We start from the raw sequence: 19657 nt of genomic DNA on the forward strand, positions 1-19657 counted from the left end.
AATTTCCGCATTCTGTATTTCAGGGGAATTCGACCCCAAACAGCCAATGTGCCAGCTGTAGTGACGTTACCTTTAAGCTAGCTAGAACTGAACGCACCGAGAGTGTGTGTATGTGTTCAGCTCAGCATCTGGCTCATCTCAGCACTCAGCAGGAACTTCCCTCCAGTCACTCTCCATATTCCTCCCATCTCTGTATGTTTGTGAAGTAGATTCTTAAAGCCCTGGGATGTTTTTGCTCACGTTGAAACATTTTCAACTCCCGCCGAGTGTCTTTCCTTCAGTGTGTGCCATCCCAGATGCATTTGCATCTATTCATGACCGCTCAAGTCTTTTCATTGACTTGGTATGCAATTGTGACAGCTCTGAAGTTCGCCTCAGGTTCTATCTGAACACACCTTTACGGTCTCAATATGGTTCAAACATGCCAGGAGGTGCTGTATACAGATTAGTGATGGAGTTGTGTGAAAAATGAGATCTTGCCTTTATTGCCTTGTCACATCAGAAATTGGAAAAGGAGAATTAGTTAACAGTTTTCTCATGAATTGACCCCCGTTGTACTGTCTACTTCTGGACGGTACAACACAACAAATATGATATGATCTATTTTGGACTCTTTGTCTTCTCAAAAGTCAGAGCTCCTAAGATCGCATGTTCACCAAAGTTGAACAATGCAAAAGCTTTGTGCAAATTGAATTTCCTGCAATTCCATTGAAATACGTTGGCTTTGGCTCAGAATGTTGCTGTTCTAAATTCTGGTGTATCCAGGCCTCTTATCTTAATCAATAGTGAGATCACTTACTGGGGAAAGATCTACATGCAAAGACAGGTTGTAGTTGACCGAGGGATTCTTAAACCAAACTCCTTGCTCAACACTTGAGGTAGAAGAGGACCACTGGTGGGTCAGTTGATTCCATATGTAGACATCAGAGCTGGGATGGAGGTGGTGGCTGTAAGAACTGCAATATAGTTTTTCTTTTTTAGTCTTCAAAGGAATAATTTCATATGTAAAAGAAAGGAATGTGACGAAATGCTGTAACATTTAGCAGGGTGACTTCCTGGAATGACACTAAATATTACAGTCCAAAGGCAGATGATAGTGCACACAGATGACAAGGCGTGACGAACATGAGGGGGATTGACTCTGACAAACAGAAGCCATCGGCAATATTCTGCATTGATCTTACAATTACTGTTTTGTTATTGTTGTGGATTTACTGTTTTATTTTCTCATTGGTAGTCCCGATAGAGACTCTTGTACATTTAGCTTAAACTCATGTTCAGTACATCACGGGTAGGTTTTAGAATGTCTTTTAATTCTCGCTTGTTTGCAGATGAAGCTGACGTAGAGACGTGGTGTGGGTGTGTCTGTTGGCTGAGGGGGTGGAGTCTTACAAAAGCTGCTGTTCCTTCCCTGAGATCATCCTGTTTGTCAAACATAGTAGTGTCCCATGTGGACCCATGATTCACATCCATCTTTTATGTCCCTGTGCATTTCTGGTACCTTATCAGATGCTTTAATGCTCCAGTTTGTGCCACTTGTGTGATCCATTTTACATTTGAGTCCTTTGTAATAATTACTAAGTTCTCTGTAGACAGAGCTTCCTGGACTCTGAGAGATTGATCCCCAATCCTTTGAAAACTCTAAATGCTTCTTAAGAAAACTTGTTTTTGTTGTGATTAATGATATGTCACAGCTTTTCAAAGTTTGCTTGTATTAGAGACAGAAATTTCACTTTTGACCTCCAAGTAATCTTAACTCAAGGTCCAGCTTCCACTGATAACGACAGTGAAAGCTCTGGAAAAAGGCTGCTACATGGACCTAGTATGTGGATTTGTTGTGTAACTTACATCACTAAAGTGAGTGTCATCATCACTGTCGAAGTCTCAAATGTAAAACAGTGACATGTAGGGCTGGGTATTGTTTCAGTTGTATTGATGTTGATGTTTTGGCACAGATCCTGATCCTGTAAGAAACCATACGAGTACTTTGCCTGAATAAGATACACAGTACAACTTGCCAGAGTTGGAGCACAAAATCTTGAAATTAGAAAAAAAAAATCCCTTCACTTGCTGGATTTTTCGGAGCTTTCGCCTGCATCTTTTGCCATCAGACACCAAAGAACATGCTTGAACAGAGTCGGGGCTTATTATCTCCCTGCACCATATATGACCAAAGAATGGAAGTTCAGTCACAGATTGACAGCTGAACAGACTCTGTGTGCTTGTGAAGACCGTGAAATGTGTCTGTAAGCTCTGGAAAAGGCTACTAAGTGTACGTCCAGTTAAGATGTTTTTGTCAGAGTAGCAAAGGAGAGAAGGAATTGATAAATTTCCAGTCGGAACCTGAATGTATTGAGTTTTTATACCGAGCCCTCATTACTCCAGAGGAACAAACTGGAGCGAGCAGTTCCCCCTTATTGTGGTACGAGACATTTACGTAAACAGGTTTGATGATCTCTTTGGATCAGACCTGGGTTGCTTGTCCGGACTGCCCGTGGTTGGCATAGTAACAGTGAAATCAGAGACAGGTATGAGACTGTTTACAAGCCCAGAGCTCGGAGCGGCTCCCTGCTTCTCAGAACTGTGTTCAGTCTCAGCAGTATTTCCAGGGAAACTGCAAGGAATGTGAGGAAAAGAGGGTCCTCCTGCCATTATACAGAGGCCTCCACACTGAAGTAGAAAATCTGAGACATCATCAGTCTGAAATACAACTTTTTACTTTGTTTTCCAAATGATTGGAAACTTCTGTGACATAAATCTAGTCACACTTTTAATGATGAACATACTGTACTAGAGTTGCATTAGGGCCATCTAAGAACGCACTCTTTATTTGTCTTAGCTATCTGTGGTCTTGTCAGTTTCATCACTTGTGTTCGGGGTGTCTGGAGGTTCAGGGACTGACTGGTCTTAGTTTGCTGACCGGATATGACTTCCCAACTCTCCCCTCCAGATAACCATGTCGCTGCAGCTTGATGAATTCCTCAAGATCCTCCTTGACTGGCCCCTCCACTCAGATAAGAGAATCTCACCCACTCTTTGGTTGCTTGTCAGCGTTTCAGACCAGAGAACTTGTCAGCATTTCAGGTACAACACCGCCTCAGGCTCTGGTGAGGTGTCACAAAGAACATGCAGCTGCAAAAGTGCAATTTCAGCTCCTGAGAAGTGAATACAGATGAGTCCACATTATGTTGAGAACAACAGCCTTCCATTTGGCAAGTGTCATCACTGAGAACTTCAGCTCTGGAGTGAGCAGTGTGAAGCACAGCTGTGACGTCGGCTACTTCTGATCACGTTGCCATCACTTGGAGATGTGTGTGCGTGTGTGTGTGGTGTGTGTGGTGGCATCATTTTACACTGATATATTTTTAGCCTTGTGCTTTTCAGCCCTGTTCAGCTAAATTGGAATGCTGTGCAGGACTAGAATCTGGCAGGGAGGGAAGGAAACGGCAGTGTGTGTGTGTGTGTGTGTGTGTGTGTGTGTGTGTGTGTGTGTGTGTGTGTGTGTGTGTGTGTGTGTGTGTGTGTGTGTGTGTGTGTGTGTGTATAGAGTGGGGCGGGGTTGTGTGTAACATTCCTCAGCATTTTGGACATGTGTTGACATCCCGGCATCACGCCAGTCTCACTTGAGTAGATGCAGAACAAGCAATCATTTAAAGCTTAACACTCGAGTCACACACACATATACTGGATGTTTTGCGGTTTGACGACTGATCATTTTTTAAGTCTTTCTTTCAACAAGTCTTGATATTCTACTGATTTTAATGTATTCATTGAATACTATACTGTGTTGTCTAGTCCATGGAAGTATGAGGGGACACTGGGTAGGGTGGGGAATCTGATGTTAAACAGATGCAGGGTGGGGCTTTTGCTTATGAATGTGATTCTAATGAAACAACACTTGACTTTTCTTCTTTAGTTCACTTTTGTATTCATTTGGGTTGAAGGAGGTATTTTCCACGTCATTTGCACACGTGTTCATCGCTGTTCAATGGCTTAATAAAGGCACTCACTAGGTGTTGTTTGTTAATAAAAACCACCGGGCAGGAGCTCGCCTGTCAGTCACCTTCTGTCTTTTTTCTGTTTGCTTTGTTCACTTTGGTGCTGTCTCCCTGCTCAGTTTGATCATGTTTTTTTTTCTGTACATATTATAAATATATATATAATAAAATGATGAAGAAGATCAATGTCAACACGAGAGCTGGTTTGATCTTGTTACTTACCAGTACCCATAATGGGTTCTTAAATGCTGAGGGACTGTACAAAAAGGGATTGTAGTGGGAAGAGGCTGACCCTAAACAGCAAACGGCTTCCTCGTGTGCTAGAGTGTTTTTAATATTTTATTTTTTGACAAAAGAAAAAGGGTCTTTGCCCAGTATATATACAAATTGGTACAATGTTTTTCACTATTGATAAATGGAGATGATAGAACCCAATTTAAACCATAATATGTTAATAGAATTTCACATACCTGCCAAATGCCAAAGTCATTACACGAAGTACCTATCGTGTAACGTTTGTGACCCTTTATGAAGCCCCCCCCCCCCATAATAATGATAAAAAAAAATTCCATTCAGCAAAAAGAGTCACTTTTGTACGGTCCCTAATTGTCACATTTAATGCTGTTATCCAGTGTTAAGTGTAAGCATTTTCATTACATAATCAATGCACAGTTGAAGTCAGAAGTTTACATACACATAAGCTGAAGTAAAGACTTTTTTTTTTTTTTTTTTCATTAAAACCACAGCTTTCACATTAACAAACTACAGTTCTGGCAAGTTGCTTTGGATATTATTGGTGCATTGCACAAGTAGTTTTTGTTTACCAAAAAATAATTTCACTTGTAATTCACCATATCACAATTCCAGTAGCTCAGAAGTTTAAATACATTAAGTGGATTTTGCCTTTAAAAAGCTTGGAAAATTCCAGAAAATGATGTCATGGTTGTAGAAGCTTCTCATAGCCTACTTGACATTTTGAGCCAACTAGGGGTGTACCTATGGATGTATTTTAAGGCCAACCTTCAGACTCGGTGCGTCTTTGATTAACATCATGGGAAATCAAAAGAAAGCAGCCAAGACCTCAGGGGGAAAAATGAAGACCTCCACAAGTCTGGTTCATCATTGGGAGCGTTTTCCAACACCTGAAAGTTATGTCATTCATCTCTGCAAGTATGGACTCCATGTGATTACACAGATGTCATACCACTCAGGACACATTTTGTGTCTTAGAGATGAACATTCTTTGGCAGGAAAGTGAAATCAATCCCAGAACAACGGCAAAGGAGTTCATGATGATCTATATCCACAATAAAATAGAGTTTTACAGAGAACTGAAATTGAACTGTTTGCCCATAATGACCATTTATTATGTTTGGTGGAAGGCAGCATCATGTAGTGGGTCTGCTTTGCTGCAGGAGGCACTGGAGCACCTCACAAAATTGAGGTCATCATGAGGAAGGAAAGACTTTGTGGATACATTGAAGGAACATGTGAAGACATCAGCCAGCGTGTTAAAGCTTGGTCACACATGGGTCTGCCAAATGGACAATGACCCCAAGTATGCTTCAGGACAACAAAGTCAAGTGATCAGAGTGGCCATCACAAAGCCCTGACCTCAGTCCAGCAGAAAACTGAAAAGCATGTGCAAGAGCGGCGACTTTACCAGCATGATTCATTTACAGTAGTTCTGTCAGGAGGAATGAGCCAAACTTCCAGCTGCTTATTATGAGAAGCATGTGGAGGCTGAAACATTTGAACCAAGATAACCTAGATAAATCTATAATGATGACATCACTATGACATCATCTGTGTTGTTTTCTCAGACTTGACAAAGAGAGCCACAGACGACATCATACGACTGTTTAACGGGCTGAGTGGTGAAGCCCATGACTATGAAACTGAGATTTAGTGCCTCTTATGAATTGCTTGGATGAATGTAAAAACACACAATTTAAAACAGTAAAATGAAAAATTTCCTGGTTTCTAATAATTCACATTAAACACTTAGTTGCAGACTGTTTTTGGTGTTGTGTGTGACCCACAGACATGAAACTGGTGTCTTCCTTGACAGGCCTGTACTACAGCGTCTTCATGTGTTACTTGTTTGAGTGCATTCCACTATTTGCCCTCCAGCAGCACAGTGACAAGAGGTGCAGTCTACTATGACACACACACACACAAAGAAATACATATGTGCTGTGTACACAGAAAATGCACTGATAGAGAATGTGATCATTATTTACACAAACATTTTATCATTCACATGGAACTGCTGTGACAATGTTGTTTCTGAGCCACAGTAAAGCTCACAACCATGTTCAATCACAGTGTGGGAGTTTCCATATGCTGCTGCTGCTGCGTTGACATTTTACTGGCAAGGGAGAGAGAAAGTCTGAAGGTAAAGGGTCAGTTCATCCAAATCACTCACACACAACAAACTACAGCCAAGCAAACAACCAGCAAAACCCCATAAACCCACTGTTCCATTTATTTCATGTGGTGTATATGTTTCATCTACCTGAGTTTCCAGATACTAATGAAAGTGTGACGCTTTATAGCTGGAATCCCTCTTAAAGATTTGATGACAGTATTACATTTGCTTTGCCACATAACCATGTGAGGTGCTCAGTCAAACACAAACCCACCGTGATATGATCCACTAATCTGTGGATGGCAGAGTTTGCCATGGTGGCTGTTGCCATCTTGGTTTCTTGAGGCAGAATTGAAAATATTTGGATGGGAGGGTGGAGCTGGGCAGGATGCCATTGCTACACCTCTATCCTGATTGGTTCTGACTGAGAACTCAAGGACATGCCATGTAGTGACTTGTCAATCACAAGGTAGCCACACCCTAAAGCATACCCTGCTTTATTGGCTATTTTACACTAAATAGAACCATAATTTAATAAATAAACATTATGCTGTATTGAAGGGGACTTGAACCTAGCGATTGAGACCACAGGCTCATTTGGAAAATGTTTACTGAAGTAATAAATCAAGTGAGAAGTTGGGTTATTTTCTCATAATGTAAAAGAGTCGCCCCCTGCTGGCCATTAGTAAGAATGCAGGTTCAAGGCACTTGCGCATTCCTTTTCAGACCCAAACTGTCCACTGTTTATGCAGTCCATGTGTTCAGAGACATGTTGAAATCTCCTGAAACTTGTGGTGCATTTGCAGAATTGTAAAATGGTTAACTAGCTAACTAACTAACTAACTGGATCATTTAAGTCCATGTTTTTGAAACTGATCTTGAAGCCTGAGCAGACAAACAAAGTGAAGGTGTAAAATGTGGAGATTGGGCAACTCCCAGACCAGGCACTGTGGCAAACAGCAAAGGATGCTCCCATAGATAGAAAATGCTACCTTTCATAAATGATGTCCAGTCCCTCTAAATTTCAATAATTCTTGTGAGTGAGTCAATTTTTCGCCCTGATGATGGGGCATTGTCTGATGGTATCTAATGGTTTTCAAAAATGTTGTTTTAACCTGAAATCTCTCCCGATGGCCCTCCAGATTTTCACTATCCATTGTCTTTCAGTTGCTGATCAGTCAAAATACGGTGAAGTAACAGTTATACAACGTCTCCCACAGTATGCAATGGTTATACAACCTATAACCAGGAACACAGAAGTATGACATCATCCTTTGGATATCAACATTTGAGCTTCCCACCCAGAGTGGGGTCGCCGTGTCAATATGGACCATCGTCATCAGGCACAGTGATTGATATCAAAGATTGTGATGAGAGCACCGTCATTTTCGTGACAGTCATAAGGGATGTTTCACACATGCACAAACGGTGCATGCTCTCCATAAGGGTACACTGTATGCTTTCTCCTGGAGCCACCACATGAAACAAGTCCCACCCCATCATCCATTTCCCTGTCCAACACACTGTAGATCTCCGCTGCCTGTCATCCACATGGCAACCACCCATGATTAGTACTCCTGCGTCTCCCTGTGGACCTTTAAATAACCACACACACCAAGCGGATCATCTACAGGTGCAGGCAGCTCAGCTGTAGTACATCACCGTGTCAAGTGGAAATGTTGGAGAGGCAAATTAAGAGATATTTGACATTGCCAGTTGTTGTTCACAGTCTGGCCCTGACACTGATATGAAAACCCTGCGGCAGCTCTGGGTGGGACTGCAGCTGCCCTCTGCATCCACTCTGCAGTGAGACCTTTTCAGCATGATATTACATGATAAGATACAAGCAATGTCTCCTCACATGCAATCCAAAAAAAACTATGTTTACCTATTTCTGACTGTTAAATTGAAGATCTATGTAAAGGTGTAGTACGTGGGACATCCTTTTGGCGTTCTTGAATCTTGACAAACTGAAGGTTTTGTCACTGTTTGTTCAACATTTCTGTAGGTGTTGAATAGGTGATGTCAAGCTGTCCTGATGGCAAAGCTGCCATGTCGTTCTCCTCTCTCTCACTCTGTCTGTCTGTCTGTCTCTGTCTCTCTGTCTCTCTGTCTCTCTCTCTCTCTCTCTCTCTCTCTCTCTCTCTCTCTCTCTCTCTCCTGGTGGGGAGGTATGGGGCTGCTTGGTGACCTTGAGTTATTTTTAGCACAATGGGGGCGCTGCAAACTGGGAGCAGGGCTTAGAGACACTCTGTGGAGTCTGCAGCTTACCACAGTGTAGACTGTGCGCTAACTGAAGCTACAGAGGGAGGGCCTCTCATAGGAAGAGGCTTTATCATTTGTCCAGCAACATGTAAGCGCGCAGTGGAGCAGCCACGCTACTAGAATGTTAAGGCTATGCAAGTACTTTCAGGGTAATTACCTTTATTACAACTTGGATCTTATTTTCCATCATTTCTAGCAGTTTTAAGTACATTATACTCACCGAGTTGAGTCTTGACCTAGTCTAACAAATTCAGAAACACAAACCAACTGTTTTGCCAGATTATCTAAACCACCTGAATGACACTGAAATGTCCACAAAAACAGTGTTTGTGCACAACTGCTTCAAGAATTTTCCTCCACTGCAAGTGAACTGTGGTAAGTGCCCAGCTTCAAGAATTTTGTGTTATGTACTATGTATATGAAGCACTGTTAAAACAGGTATTATGGTACAGAATGCATTATGAATTCACTGGTTAATTAACACTAGAATGACAATTTAGAGAGGAAACTTTATGTGTTGTTCTTTGCAGAAGTTTTCTGTTTATTTTATGAGTTGAAAGTACACTCTGGCTCTTTTCGCTTATTGTTGCTCATTCTCACTTTCAGCACCCCTCACAGACTTGGATACTGGGCCTAAATATACATGAGTACTTCATGACCCCTTGGTGCATTACACAGGCTCACAAGGACACACATAGACATGCATGCACGAATGACACAATACACAGCTCTGACAAAGGTTTTACTATATTTCCGTGATCAACAGGTGGCGGTAGCACGCCGAGATATGCAGCAATGTGCCAACAAGGGCAAGTAAGAAGACAAGCTATGAGCGAGTAAACGAGGATGTAAGGAGGGCTGGATTTAAAGTACTTCACATTAGCTTTGCAAATATTTTATGAGGGAATGCACTTGTGTGTAAATATAACTTATGTTTTTTTTTTTTTTTTTTTTAAATAAAACTCCACAGGGCACCTTTAAACTGTGATTAATCTTTATAGAAGTCTGCGTAATTATTTTACCATTCACCTCTGTTTTATCTTCCAAATAAATCTGCCTGACCTCAGAGTGAGCATCCAATGTGTCTCATCCTCTTGTTTCTTGGCCCTTATTTTTAGTGATGCCATCAGATATTAGAACCCAACCTGGTGAGCTGAATGTTTGGTGGTTTGAGACTAAGCCGGTACATAAAGAGGAGAACAAAAGGTCACTACACGTGTCTTCATTTCAACACAATTTATTTACAGTCTCCATACACCTCATATTCCATTTGCCTTGGCAATCTACTATTGCATCATGTCAACAGTCCTTTTCATGTACTTGTCGTCAGTGCTTTCTCTTTCATCCCACACTCAAGTGTCCAGATTTTTGTTCCAGCACAAAGTCTTTACTCAGCACATCCACCTCTGTCCAATCCACCCCCAGTTTCCTCTGAGTGGCTCCCAGGTCTGAGCTTCAGTCGACAGGGCCCTGGAAGATGAGTTTAATGTGGCCCTGCTCGCCTGTCAACCAGGTACCACAGAAGGGGCAGGCAGCATGGAAGGCATGGGTGCCATGGGGTAACGGGATCTGGCTCCAGCCTACCACTGTCTTTTCTGAGCATACATGGCCGCAGGGGCAGAAAGCATGAGTGGGTGGTCCAGCATCTAGGTATAATCCTCCCTCACAGCCCAGCCACAGTGGCACATAGGGACCCACTCGCCGGCACATGGGGCACTCCCTTTCCCCAGTGCTGGCTGGTGCTGTGCCCCCTGGGCCAGCGGGACCCTTGTCCTTGCGGTAGCCCCAGTTGTGGTACCCATGTACATGGCCACAATTGACATAGACCCAGGGCTGCTTCTTGTCAACAATCTCGCGCTGGGCCAGACTGGGAAAGGCCAGGGTGTTGAAGCCCACGGGACACTGGGGCCGGGCAGCATTCAGCTCCTGGCGAAGGGACTCTAGCTGTTTGAGGGTGGGGGTGTGACGTAAGCCAGCAGGGGTCCTCCACAGCAGGGTAGCCCCACACAGATCAATCAGAGAGCCATCCTGGAGGGTGTTTGACTCATTTTCAACCTTGACAGGAGAACAGAAGATGGGAATGTAGCAGGGGAAAGAGATGAAGAGAGGGTACAGTAGTGTTCATCTCTGGGCTGTCAGGACAGGGGAAATAGTGATTTATTTATATACTGGTGGGCTCTGTTAAACTGGGAATACTCTGCATTGGGCTGGGACACTTTGTACAAAGGAATCTTCTAGCATTCCCTTTTCATACCACCACATGATGGCACTGTGCTCAACTAGTTATGGTTGAGACAACTGACACCCTTTCATTCCTTCAATTGTAATCGCCTTCTCTCAAAACACCATTATTAGCAGCAGTCTGCAAATCAGTCAGTTAAAGATAGTATCTTTGGAATGTACAGCACATTGCTTAAAGATTGATGATTTATTTTTGTCTCTACTAAATTTTATGCGAATGTCTGAAATTTCTGGGAACTAAATGTGCATCAGTTTGTGTTTCTGTCAACTACCTTTACATGCATGTACACAAGAGGACATGAATTAATGAAACAGCATCATCATTCTGACGCATCTTGGCACTTTAGGTTGGGACCTACAATTTTTGCTGTTTGATGTATCAATTTGTCTATAAATGTGTGAACAGTGTTTTTTTTAATCAGCCACTAGACAGAGGAGTGACATGCAACAAGGGCCACCAGGCAGATTTGAACTGGGGACACTCAGAGAGCTGCTGTACATCATTGACACACGCCTATGATCATTTATACTGGAGCTGTTGTCCTCATGTTCTACAAATGGCTGTATGTCCCTGTATGTGTGTTAAGTTTAAATTTTTGGATGGTGACATTTACACCAGGGGAAGAAGGACAAGTTTCAACAGCATTATACCTAAATACTGCTATTGCACTCTTTTAATATATTACAGTGTTTTAATAGTTAACCTCAGACCTCAAAGCAAACATGGGACTCATTTATCCATCAGCCCCCTTCATCTTACCAGTTTTCCCCTCTGTTGGGCTGAGCGAGTCTCCCTCAGGGCAAAGACATTTCCACACACTGAGATTTCCCGCCAGACGCCTGGAGCCGGCTCAGACACAAACTCCCCTGCCGGGTGCATCACTAGCACCCCATTGGTGGTCAGGCCGTCCATCAAGCCATCTGACGTCCTCCATTTGGCAGCCCGTTCCTAAGAGACCCCCACCACAAACACACACAGACAGATGTAAAGGTTAGGGGAATGATGGGGGAGACACAGAGGGATAATAGTGGAGGTGGATGTCAGAGGTGGCTGGCTAGAAAAACAGCCAACGTTGCTTTTCTCTGCTTCTATATTTAACTCAGTACAGAATGACTACTGTACTGACTAATGCACAGAGATGCACCCACGCCTAAGAACAGACCCATCCCTGAGAGAAAAAAGGATGTATTATCAACACAAATTAGCTCTCATTAGATGAAACAGCAACTTTCTGCCATGTCTGGCTTTGTTTACAAAAAACCTTTGAGAGGCAGTTAAAAAAGCAGTCTGCAGAGTTGGTTCTGCACACATTTTTTTGAAGGCATTGCTACTGTGGAAGACAGATGTTAGAGGCTAGCTGGTGCGCATGCTGGTACATTTAGCAGCTAGTGTGAGTGCAGTGAGTGTAAATATAAGACTTCTTACTTGGACTTATTAGCCATTCACAAACAAATGAATGCTAATGTTGTTCCATCTCTGCTGGATGACTAAACAGATGATTGTTTGCTAACAGGTATTACATATATTAACTTGACAGGGTATTAATATGCTCACGCTGCATTATCATCTTGTTGTGGCTTATAACAAATGGTTAAAAAAAAGCCAAAACATGGGGGATAGCTAAATACTAAGTGAAATAATAACCAAATTTTTCAAGTTTTTATCATGTCCCTGTGTTGATTGATTGGTATCTATCACAATATGTCAAATATCTCTTCGCTAAAAATGTTTCAATAATTCAATGCAGAGGGCACGTGCATATATTTATTTAATCAAATGTGATTTTGTTTGACAAGTGAAACGTTGCCCATCTTATAAAATCAAAATTTAATGTATTTCATAGCTATTGCTGAAAACATGCTGACCATGCATAGTTTCAAAAATGGGGTCTGATATAATGAAAATGTTAAGGATTATTACTTTAAGGTCCTCCCATACAAAATCATGCATTATTTATCAATGTCAAAATAAGACAACTATCTGCACTACATCCTCCATCCAGTTGAGAAGTGAACCCCAGAGCCTGTTTTTATAATAAAAGGACAATGTTTGGTCCATGTATCAGTGTAAATGTAGTCCTGATGCTGGAGGAGCTTTAAAGGCCTCGGTCGTGATGTCAGTGTGAATGTGTGTGCGTGTGTGTGCTGAGAACTGGTTGCTGACGTAATCTCTCTGACTGTTATCTCTCACTCTGCTGGCCTAGTTGTCGGGGGTCTTGATGAATCTTGCATGGGATGAAGTCATGTTGTCATGAGAGAGGGCTATTATTGGTTTGCCTGGCTTTGTGTACCAAGCTGTCACGTTTTAGACCGCCCCAGCCCGGCAGCATCTGCGCTGGTTTGGAAGCTTTCACATCCGAAAATATATTCAAGAAGAGTCTACTGAGTGAGGAAGGAAAAACAACTCCAGACAGCCCTACTCACTGAATTTGAGATCCAGTACAGTAAGACGGAGTGCAGAGGAGGACTGCTGAGGTAGCTTGATGACACATGACTGCATTCACATGGGCCGAGCACTCACACTGTGCTCCTCTCTATGATGGCTGATTATGGTAAATTAACTGCATTTCTATAGTTTTATATAATGCTTTTCTAGTCTTTACTAAGTACCTCGCAACAAAGACCAGCATTCACCCATACACTACCACGCAAGGTGCCTCCTCATTCACATGCACACTCACACACTGTTGGCACAGCCGTATCAGTATCTTGCCTGAACCTGAGGATACATCGACATGTGGACTACAGGGGCCAGGGATCGAACCACCTACCATCTGATATGTGGACCACCGTTCGCCCTCTTGAGCCACAGCCGCCCCAGAGTAAATCTAGGATATCACAATGAGGGTCTTCCATGTGTGGTTTTGGTAATCCTCCCTTCCAGTGCTGATAAAATTATAATCCCAAAGTAAAGGGAAAATTATGGTTGGGTGGGTTTTATTTTTGTAGTTTGGACTTCTGGTTATGATAATATTTACTCATCAAAGATCTGGGAGCGCAGCTACACTGCTAAAAATAAGTTCAGGGCAAGAAATGAGTGAGCAGGCTGTTAACAAGCCAACAGTTGAGCCAAATGTTATCTGTTGTGACCAGCTATCTGGCTATAAATCACGAAGATGTGATTTAATAGTGAATTCAAACACATACTTGATGTTTGCTGTTGTTGTCTTTGTGCCGTGCTTTTACAGTATATTACGTGACTCTCTGGTTTGGAAGTAAAACCACAGAGGACCAACAAAATTACTTTCCATTTCAACCATGTTACTACTGTATGTAGTCATAATGTAAATATGTCAAAGCATCACAATTTTGTTATGATGAATTGGTCTACCACATACAGTACCATCCATACAATGTTTCAGGACATGTGTTATGTTCACTGACTAGTTGGTTATGTAACAGGACACATATCTCTCCAATAGCTTTAGACACTAACATACGACCAGAAGCAGTACATTACAGCCAAAGCCTTTCATAACACACGACTAACACCATCACACACACACACACACACACACACACAACACACACACACACACACACACACACACACACACACACACACACACACACACACACACACACAGGGAGAACATTGCTCCTTTCCTGTGCTTCCTTAGGCCAGGTCACATGCACTGACACTCATCCTCACAGCTATGATGTCACCCGTGGGTGGCACAACCCTGTCCCTGCTGTCGCTCTCACCATGGTTGCCACGGTTACCACTCCCTATGCAGTTTACGAGGAGAAGCCTGACACCCACGAATGAGAGCACTCACCCCCAGAAAGATGTTCTTGGAGGAGTCGAAGCCGGCGGCGTAGATGCGGGCCGTGTAGGGAGCGCTGCGTTCACACATGATGCGGCAGGCGTAACGGGAGATGGTGCTCTGGGCTGACTGGCCTCCGCCGCCACCCTCCCCTGCCGCACCCCCGCCCTGACCACTGCTGCTGCCCCCTGTGTCCGTCACCACAAAATCGATCATGCTCTCTGTAGACCGGCCAATCTGAGAAAACCAAGACAGAGGGATCAGCATCATAAAACAATGAACAGTACTCTAGTATAATGAGATACTAAAGGGGTGGTCATCCAAACTAAGGGAATCATATTTTCTTACTTATATCTGGCACCATCGAGCCATCACATAGATTTGATTTTACTTCCACAGGTTTTCAGATATTTGTCTCCGAGATTCTGCCTTGTAGAGCACATGTACAAACAAATATTTAACGCTGCATCCTCATGATGAACTGAGTGCACCAGTCACTGACTGAATCAGTTCATTTTTAAGCTAGGGCTCTCTTCACTGGTAACTAAAAATGGCATTATGTCACAGTGTTGCCAGATTGGGTGGATTTCCATCCATTTGGGCTCCTGGGCTAAAAATGCTTCTGGGCTGTTTGAGATAAGTAGGGCTCCTTTTTGTGTGATTAGGGCAGTTTCCATTGATGAAAAAGTTAACGGCTACATTCCAATGAATCAGCGCCTTACCTCCTCCAATTAGGAAAAGTGTGATTGAGATTGACAGGGACGCTGTCACTGTGTCCACTGTGTCCACTGCCAATACCAAAAAGACCAATAAAACCTTAAGTAATTTCAGTTCATGAAGACTATGCTGAAACTATTTTTTTTTTCTGTCCAAGCACTCAGATCCAAAGTCACAGCTTTGTGATAAAAGCCTGGTAAAAAGCTTCCATCTAGCTAATTTAAGTGAAGACTTGTTTGTTAAACATACTGTCATTCTGGAGTTGGTGGAGATCATTTTTCATACACAGTATATATAGTAAAAGAACTGCATTTCCATGGTGCTTTTCTACTCTACCAACCACTCAAAGCACTTTTCAACACATGCCAACCCACTGATGAGCAATTTGGGGCCAAAGGACACATATAAACAATACACATAATATTGTGTGACATTGTTACTAAGTTAAAGTGGTTGCTGCTGTCCAGATGCAGGCATATTTTCATGTGAATGTGTTTTAACAAAATATTATAATATCTAATTTCAGACTTATGACAATTATTTAATGCTGGACAGATGAAAAATCCTTATCCATAAAAACAAACAAATAAACAAACACCAAATTGCATTACTATTGGGCATAATCTGATTGGGCTACTGCGTGTTAATTCTGGCATCAGAGGATTATCAGCCACGGCAACTAACATACAATTAAAAGCCCTACAAACAATAATGATACCATAAATGGTAAGGGAGGTGACTGATGAGCTGTTGAAGGTAAACCATTTATTACAAATGGAGTTTTCTTTATGTAGCACTGGCCATCGGTTCTGTCAGTCCTAATGGTGCTGTACTCACCAGCTCCTCAGATCTAAGGACAACTAACAGTTGAGCCAGAGAGCTGCACAAGCAAACCACAAATGCTCACAACCACAGGTAAGTACGGCAGTAGTCTGACAATTTAGGTTCTAATTGTGCTATTCCTCTTCAATTCCTCTTCCAATTTGGTTCAAATTTGGGGGTTTGTTTGCAACCTGTCTCATATTTGTTTCTTTTAGGGTGCTTTAACTCATTATTTGGTCTGGACAATAACTAAAATTTATGAAATTAGTTAGCAAAACTTTCTATATTATTCGTGTCATATTGCTGACCATTTCCTCTGATTCAGGCTCCGACCTTCTCTCTTTTGCTGCATGATGACATTGTAATGGGTGGATAACAGTAGCGTCTGGCTGGACAGGGTGGTAGGATTGGAGGTAGCTGGGAGCCACGGCGGCGTTGCGCCTTGCAGAATACAGAAGTTGTCAGGCAGCAGTTGAGGTAGCAGCCACTTGCTGTTGGAAAGCACCTTTGCAATGTTGCTGCCTTCTGAGATCTCATTAATTACTTTACTGGTATTTCACAACCGATTGAGCCAGTGACAGGGGCTGCACTGCTGGTTCCTCAAACAGACTGAGCTTACTACTGATCTGAACAAAGGAAGAATCAATGATGTTCATGAGCTGAAATTTTTATGAATGCCATTTTCCAATACTATGAGCAGCACAATATGAACTCCATTCACTTCCATCGTGTCTGGGTGGAGGCAGATATCTAACATAAATCTGTCCACCAAAATGATGTGTGTGCTTAGATACCACTAGAAGACAGAGAAGAAAGTGTTTTGTAATGTGGGTGAACTGACACGAGCCCAGCAGACGGGGAGGGAGGGAGACGTGGATGATTGGAGTGGAGCCCTGTTGATTCTGTCTGCTGGAGTCATGGCTTTGTATGGATCTCCTTGATGATGAGAGAAGGTGGTTGGAAAAAGACTGAGCTGCTGAGAGCAGACAGGTCTGACTCATCTTCTCTTGTATATTTTATCTCCTCAGTCTTTTGTCTTCCCTCCGTCTGGCTGATCCTTCCTCTCCTGTGCTATCTCTTCATTTCCTCCCTTGTTTCTCTCGGATGCCCTCACTGCACCGCTCTCTCATGATGCAGCATTCTCAAGAAGTCTGACAAATCTGCTCACAGATTACCTTCGCACTCGCTGACAGATGTGTGTATTCCTGTGTTTTGTTCTTTGACTCCACAGGTCTGACAGGTTCAATTACTGTCTGACTAAATGTTAAAATCTGGAAGGCACCTTAGAAGAATAGTTCACTACTATGAGATACGTTTACTCACTTTATTCATGAAGAGTGAGATGAGATGGTCAAGATGTTGCTCAGCCTAGTTTACGCTGGAGGAAACAGATTGTCTGGCTCTGCCCAATGTGAAAAAATATGCCCAGCAACACCTTTAAAGCTTTCTGATTGACATGGTGTATCTCATTTAACTGACAGCTCATGCTGACATGGTTGAAAAATAGCTTTAAAATTCTTTTGTACAACAGGTTCTCAATATAGTCTAATTCTCAGCAGGGATTGATTGACATGTTTACACTCATGTTAGTGAGTTTTAGAGCTGTTGGTTGGTTGTTGGATTTTGGATGAAGAGGTAGACAAACTGTTTCCCCTTGCTTCCAGACTTCATGTTAAGCTAAGCTAAGCAGCTGCTGGCTGCAGTGTCATATTTAGACATGAGATTGGTATTTTCTTCTCATCTAACTCCTGCAAGAAGATGAATAAGTGAATTTCCCAAATGTCAAGCTATCGCTTTTAATTCTCTATTAATTAGCAGAAATCTGGGATCGGGATAAGCACTGGAAGAGGCTGTCGTCCTTAAGCTTGCTTCACACAAAATACTTTACAGGTGGAAGCACAGCACCAATGCAATGCACTGAAATGAAATTTGGTTGGCCACCATGGCACAGCTGTGTACGGCTACTTTTAAAATAGGATGTTTTTAAAGGCTCGTGATGAGGGTGGAAGAGACGAGATGCAGCCAGAACAAAATAATAACAATACTACTATCTACTATGACAATATGAAAGCCCATATTCAAATGACTGATATTGCCAAAGTTTAGTTACTGTTGGTAATTACTACTTGTAGATGTAATATAACGACTTTGCTATTTCTCTTATCAATTATCACATTTAAATGAGTGTTAATTTAAATGTGGTAATTGGCCACAGCAGGCTTGATTCTCTTGGCTATTTATGGCTTTTTTTTAATGACTTTTTTTTGCATTTTTGCAGTCAACATGCTTCTTATGTGACTTCCAACGTCCTATTTCTGCAGTAGGTCACGCAGCTAAAATGTTGAGTGTGCATGACACATGTGCATGTTTGTGTGTGTGTGGTGTGCGTGTGTGTGTGTGTGTGTGCGCACGCGCGCGTGTGCAAACACTGACCTGAAACATATCTGTGTTGGTGTCATGGGTATACTCCACAATGACGGAGTGGCTGCGTGACAGTGTGTAGGAGATGCTGTGCTGGCTTTTGTTGCTGAGTGCCTGCCAAAGGAAAAGACATTATCCAGGTCACATGACAAGGAGAGCTGAAGGTCTCGCCTCCAGGAAAATCTACCCAGAGGACATTTCTTGTTCAGGAGAAACAAATCCAGCTCTAATTTAAAATAACTGACATGTTTTTATCAGCTGACATATTGTTATGATGGAGAGAAATCATCTAAACTTAAGGTTGAATGAGTTTTTATAATACATGGATGATAATTCAGAACACATATACAATAAATCATGGTATATTTAAAATATATGGATACAATATAATATGGACAATAAAAGACTTCGGAGAGAAAAATAATGATGTGAACCAGAGTAGTGTTCGCACCTGCACTGACAGGAAATAAAACAACGAAAAAGCCTATGCAGCCATGCCAGCAGCTCTGTGAAGTTTCAGAGCTTTGAGCAAAATGCTAACCTCAGCATGCTAACGTGCTCACAATAATTATGCTAACATGCTGATGCATTTTCACCATTTTAGTTTCGTATGTTAGCAAGCTAACATTTGGTAGTTAGCACTAAGCACCAGGTATACCTGAGGTTGGTCAGTTTTGTACGTATTTAACTATTGGATAAATTAAACATTTGATTCAATGATGGAACTAGGCAATCTGCCCTGAGGGGACCATGAATGTCTGTGACAAACATGACAATTCATCTAAGAGTTGTTCAGATACTTAAATCTGGACCAAAGTGGTGGACCCACTTCTGCTGCCATCCCCAGAGGTAAGCATGGGTAAGAAAACACTAACTGTTGCAAGGTATGACCTGTGTGGAAATTTGGGGATTTTTGGTGTGCTGTTGAGGACTATAACAAAATCTTCTTTAACCATTAATGTAGCTTAAAGTATTTTTGGATTGGTTGCTTATAAGATAAGCACTGATTTAGAGTGACAAATAAAATGTTCATGTTATACAATTCAATGCCATTT

At 42.2% G+C, this 19657-nt stretch overlaps 1 protein-coding gene across 1 annotated transcript in view; it reads right to left on the bottom strand.

Annotated features, from left to right (window-relative positions):
• Window positions 1-9588: 9588 nt before the first annotated feature.
• peli3 (pellino E3 ubiquitin protein ligase family member 3) overlaps window positions 9589-19657 on the bottom strand; it is a 29453-nt gene continuing 19384 nt past the window's right edge. Inside the window, exons 4-7 of the mRNA XM_076725449.1 lie at window positions 18615-18716; window positions 14655-14879; window positions 11636-11824; window positions 9589-10689 (exon numbers count right to left, since the gene is read on the bottom strand). Of these exons, the coding sequence (XP_076581564.1) occupies window positions 10090-10689; window positions 11636-11824; window positions 14655-14879; window positions 18615-18716 (1116 nt within the window). The 3' untranslated portion in view covers window positions 9589-10089. The remainder of the gene's footprint in view (window positions 10690-11635; window positions 11825-14654; window positions 14880-18614; window positions 18717-19657) is intronic.

Source organism: Chaetodon auriga, chromosome 24, assembly GCF_051107435.1.
Source record: "Chaetodon auriga isolate fChaAug3 chromosome 24, fChaAug3.hap1, whole genome shotgun sequence".
Classification (NCBI taxonomy): domain Eukaryota; kingdom Metazoa; phylum Chordata; class Actinopteri; order Chaetodontiformes; family Chaetodontidae; genus Chaetodon; species Chaetodon auriga.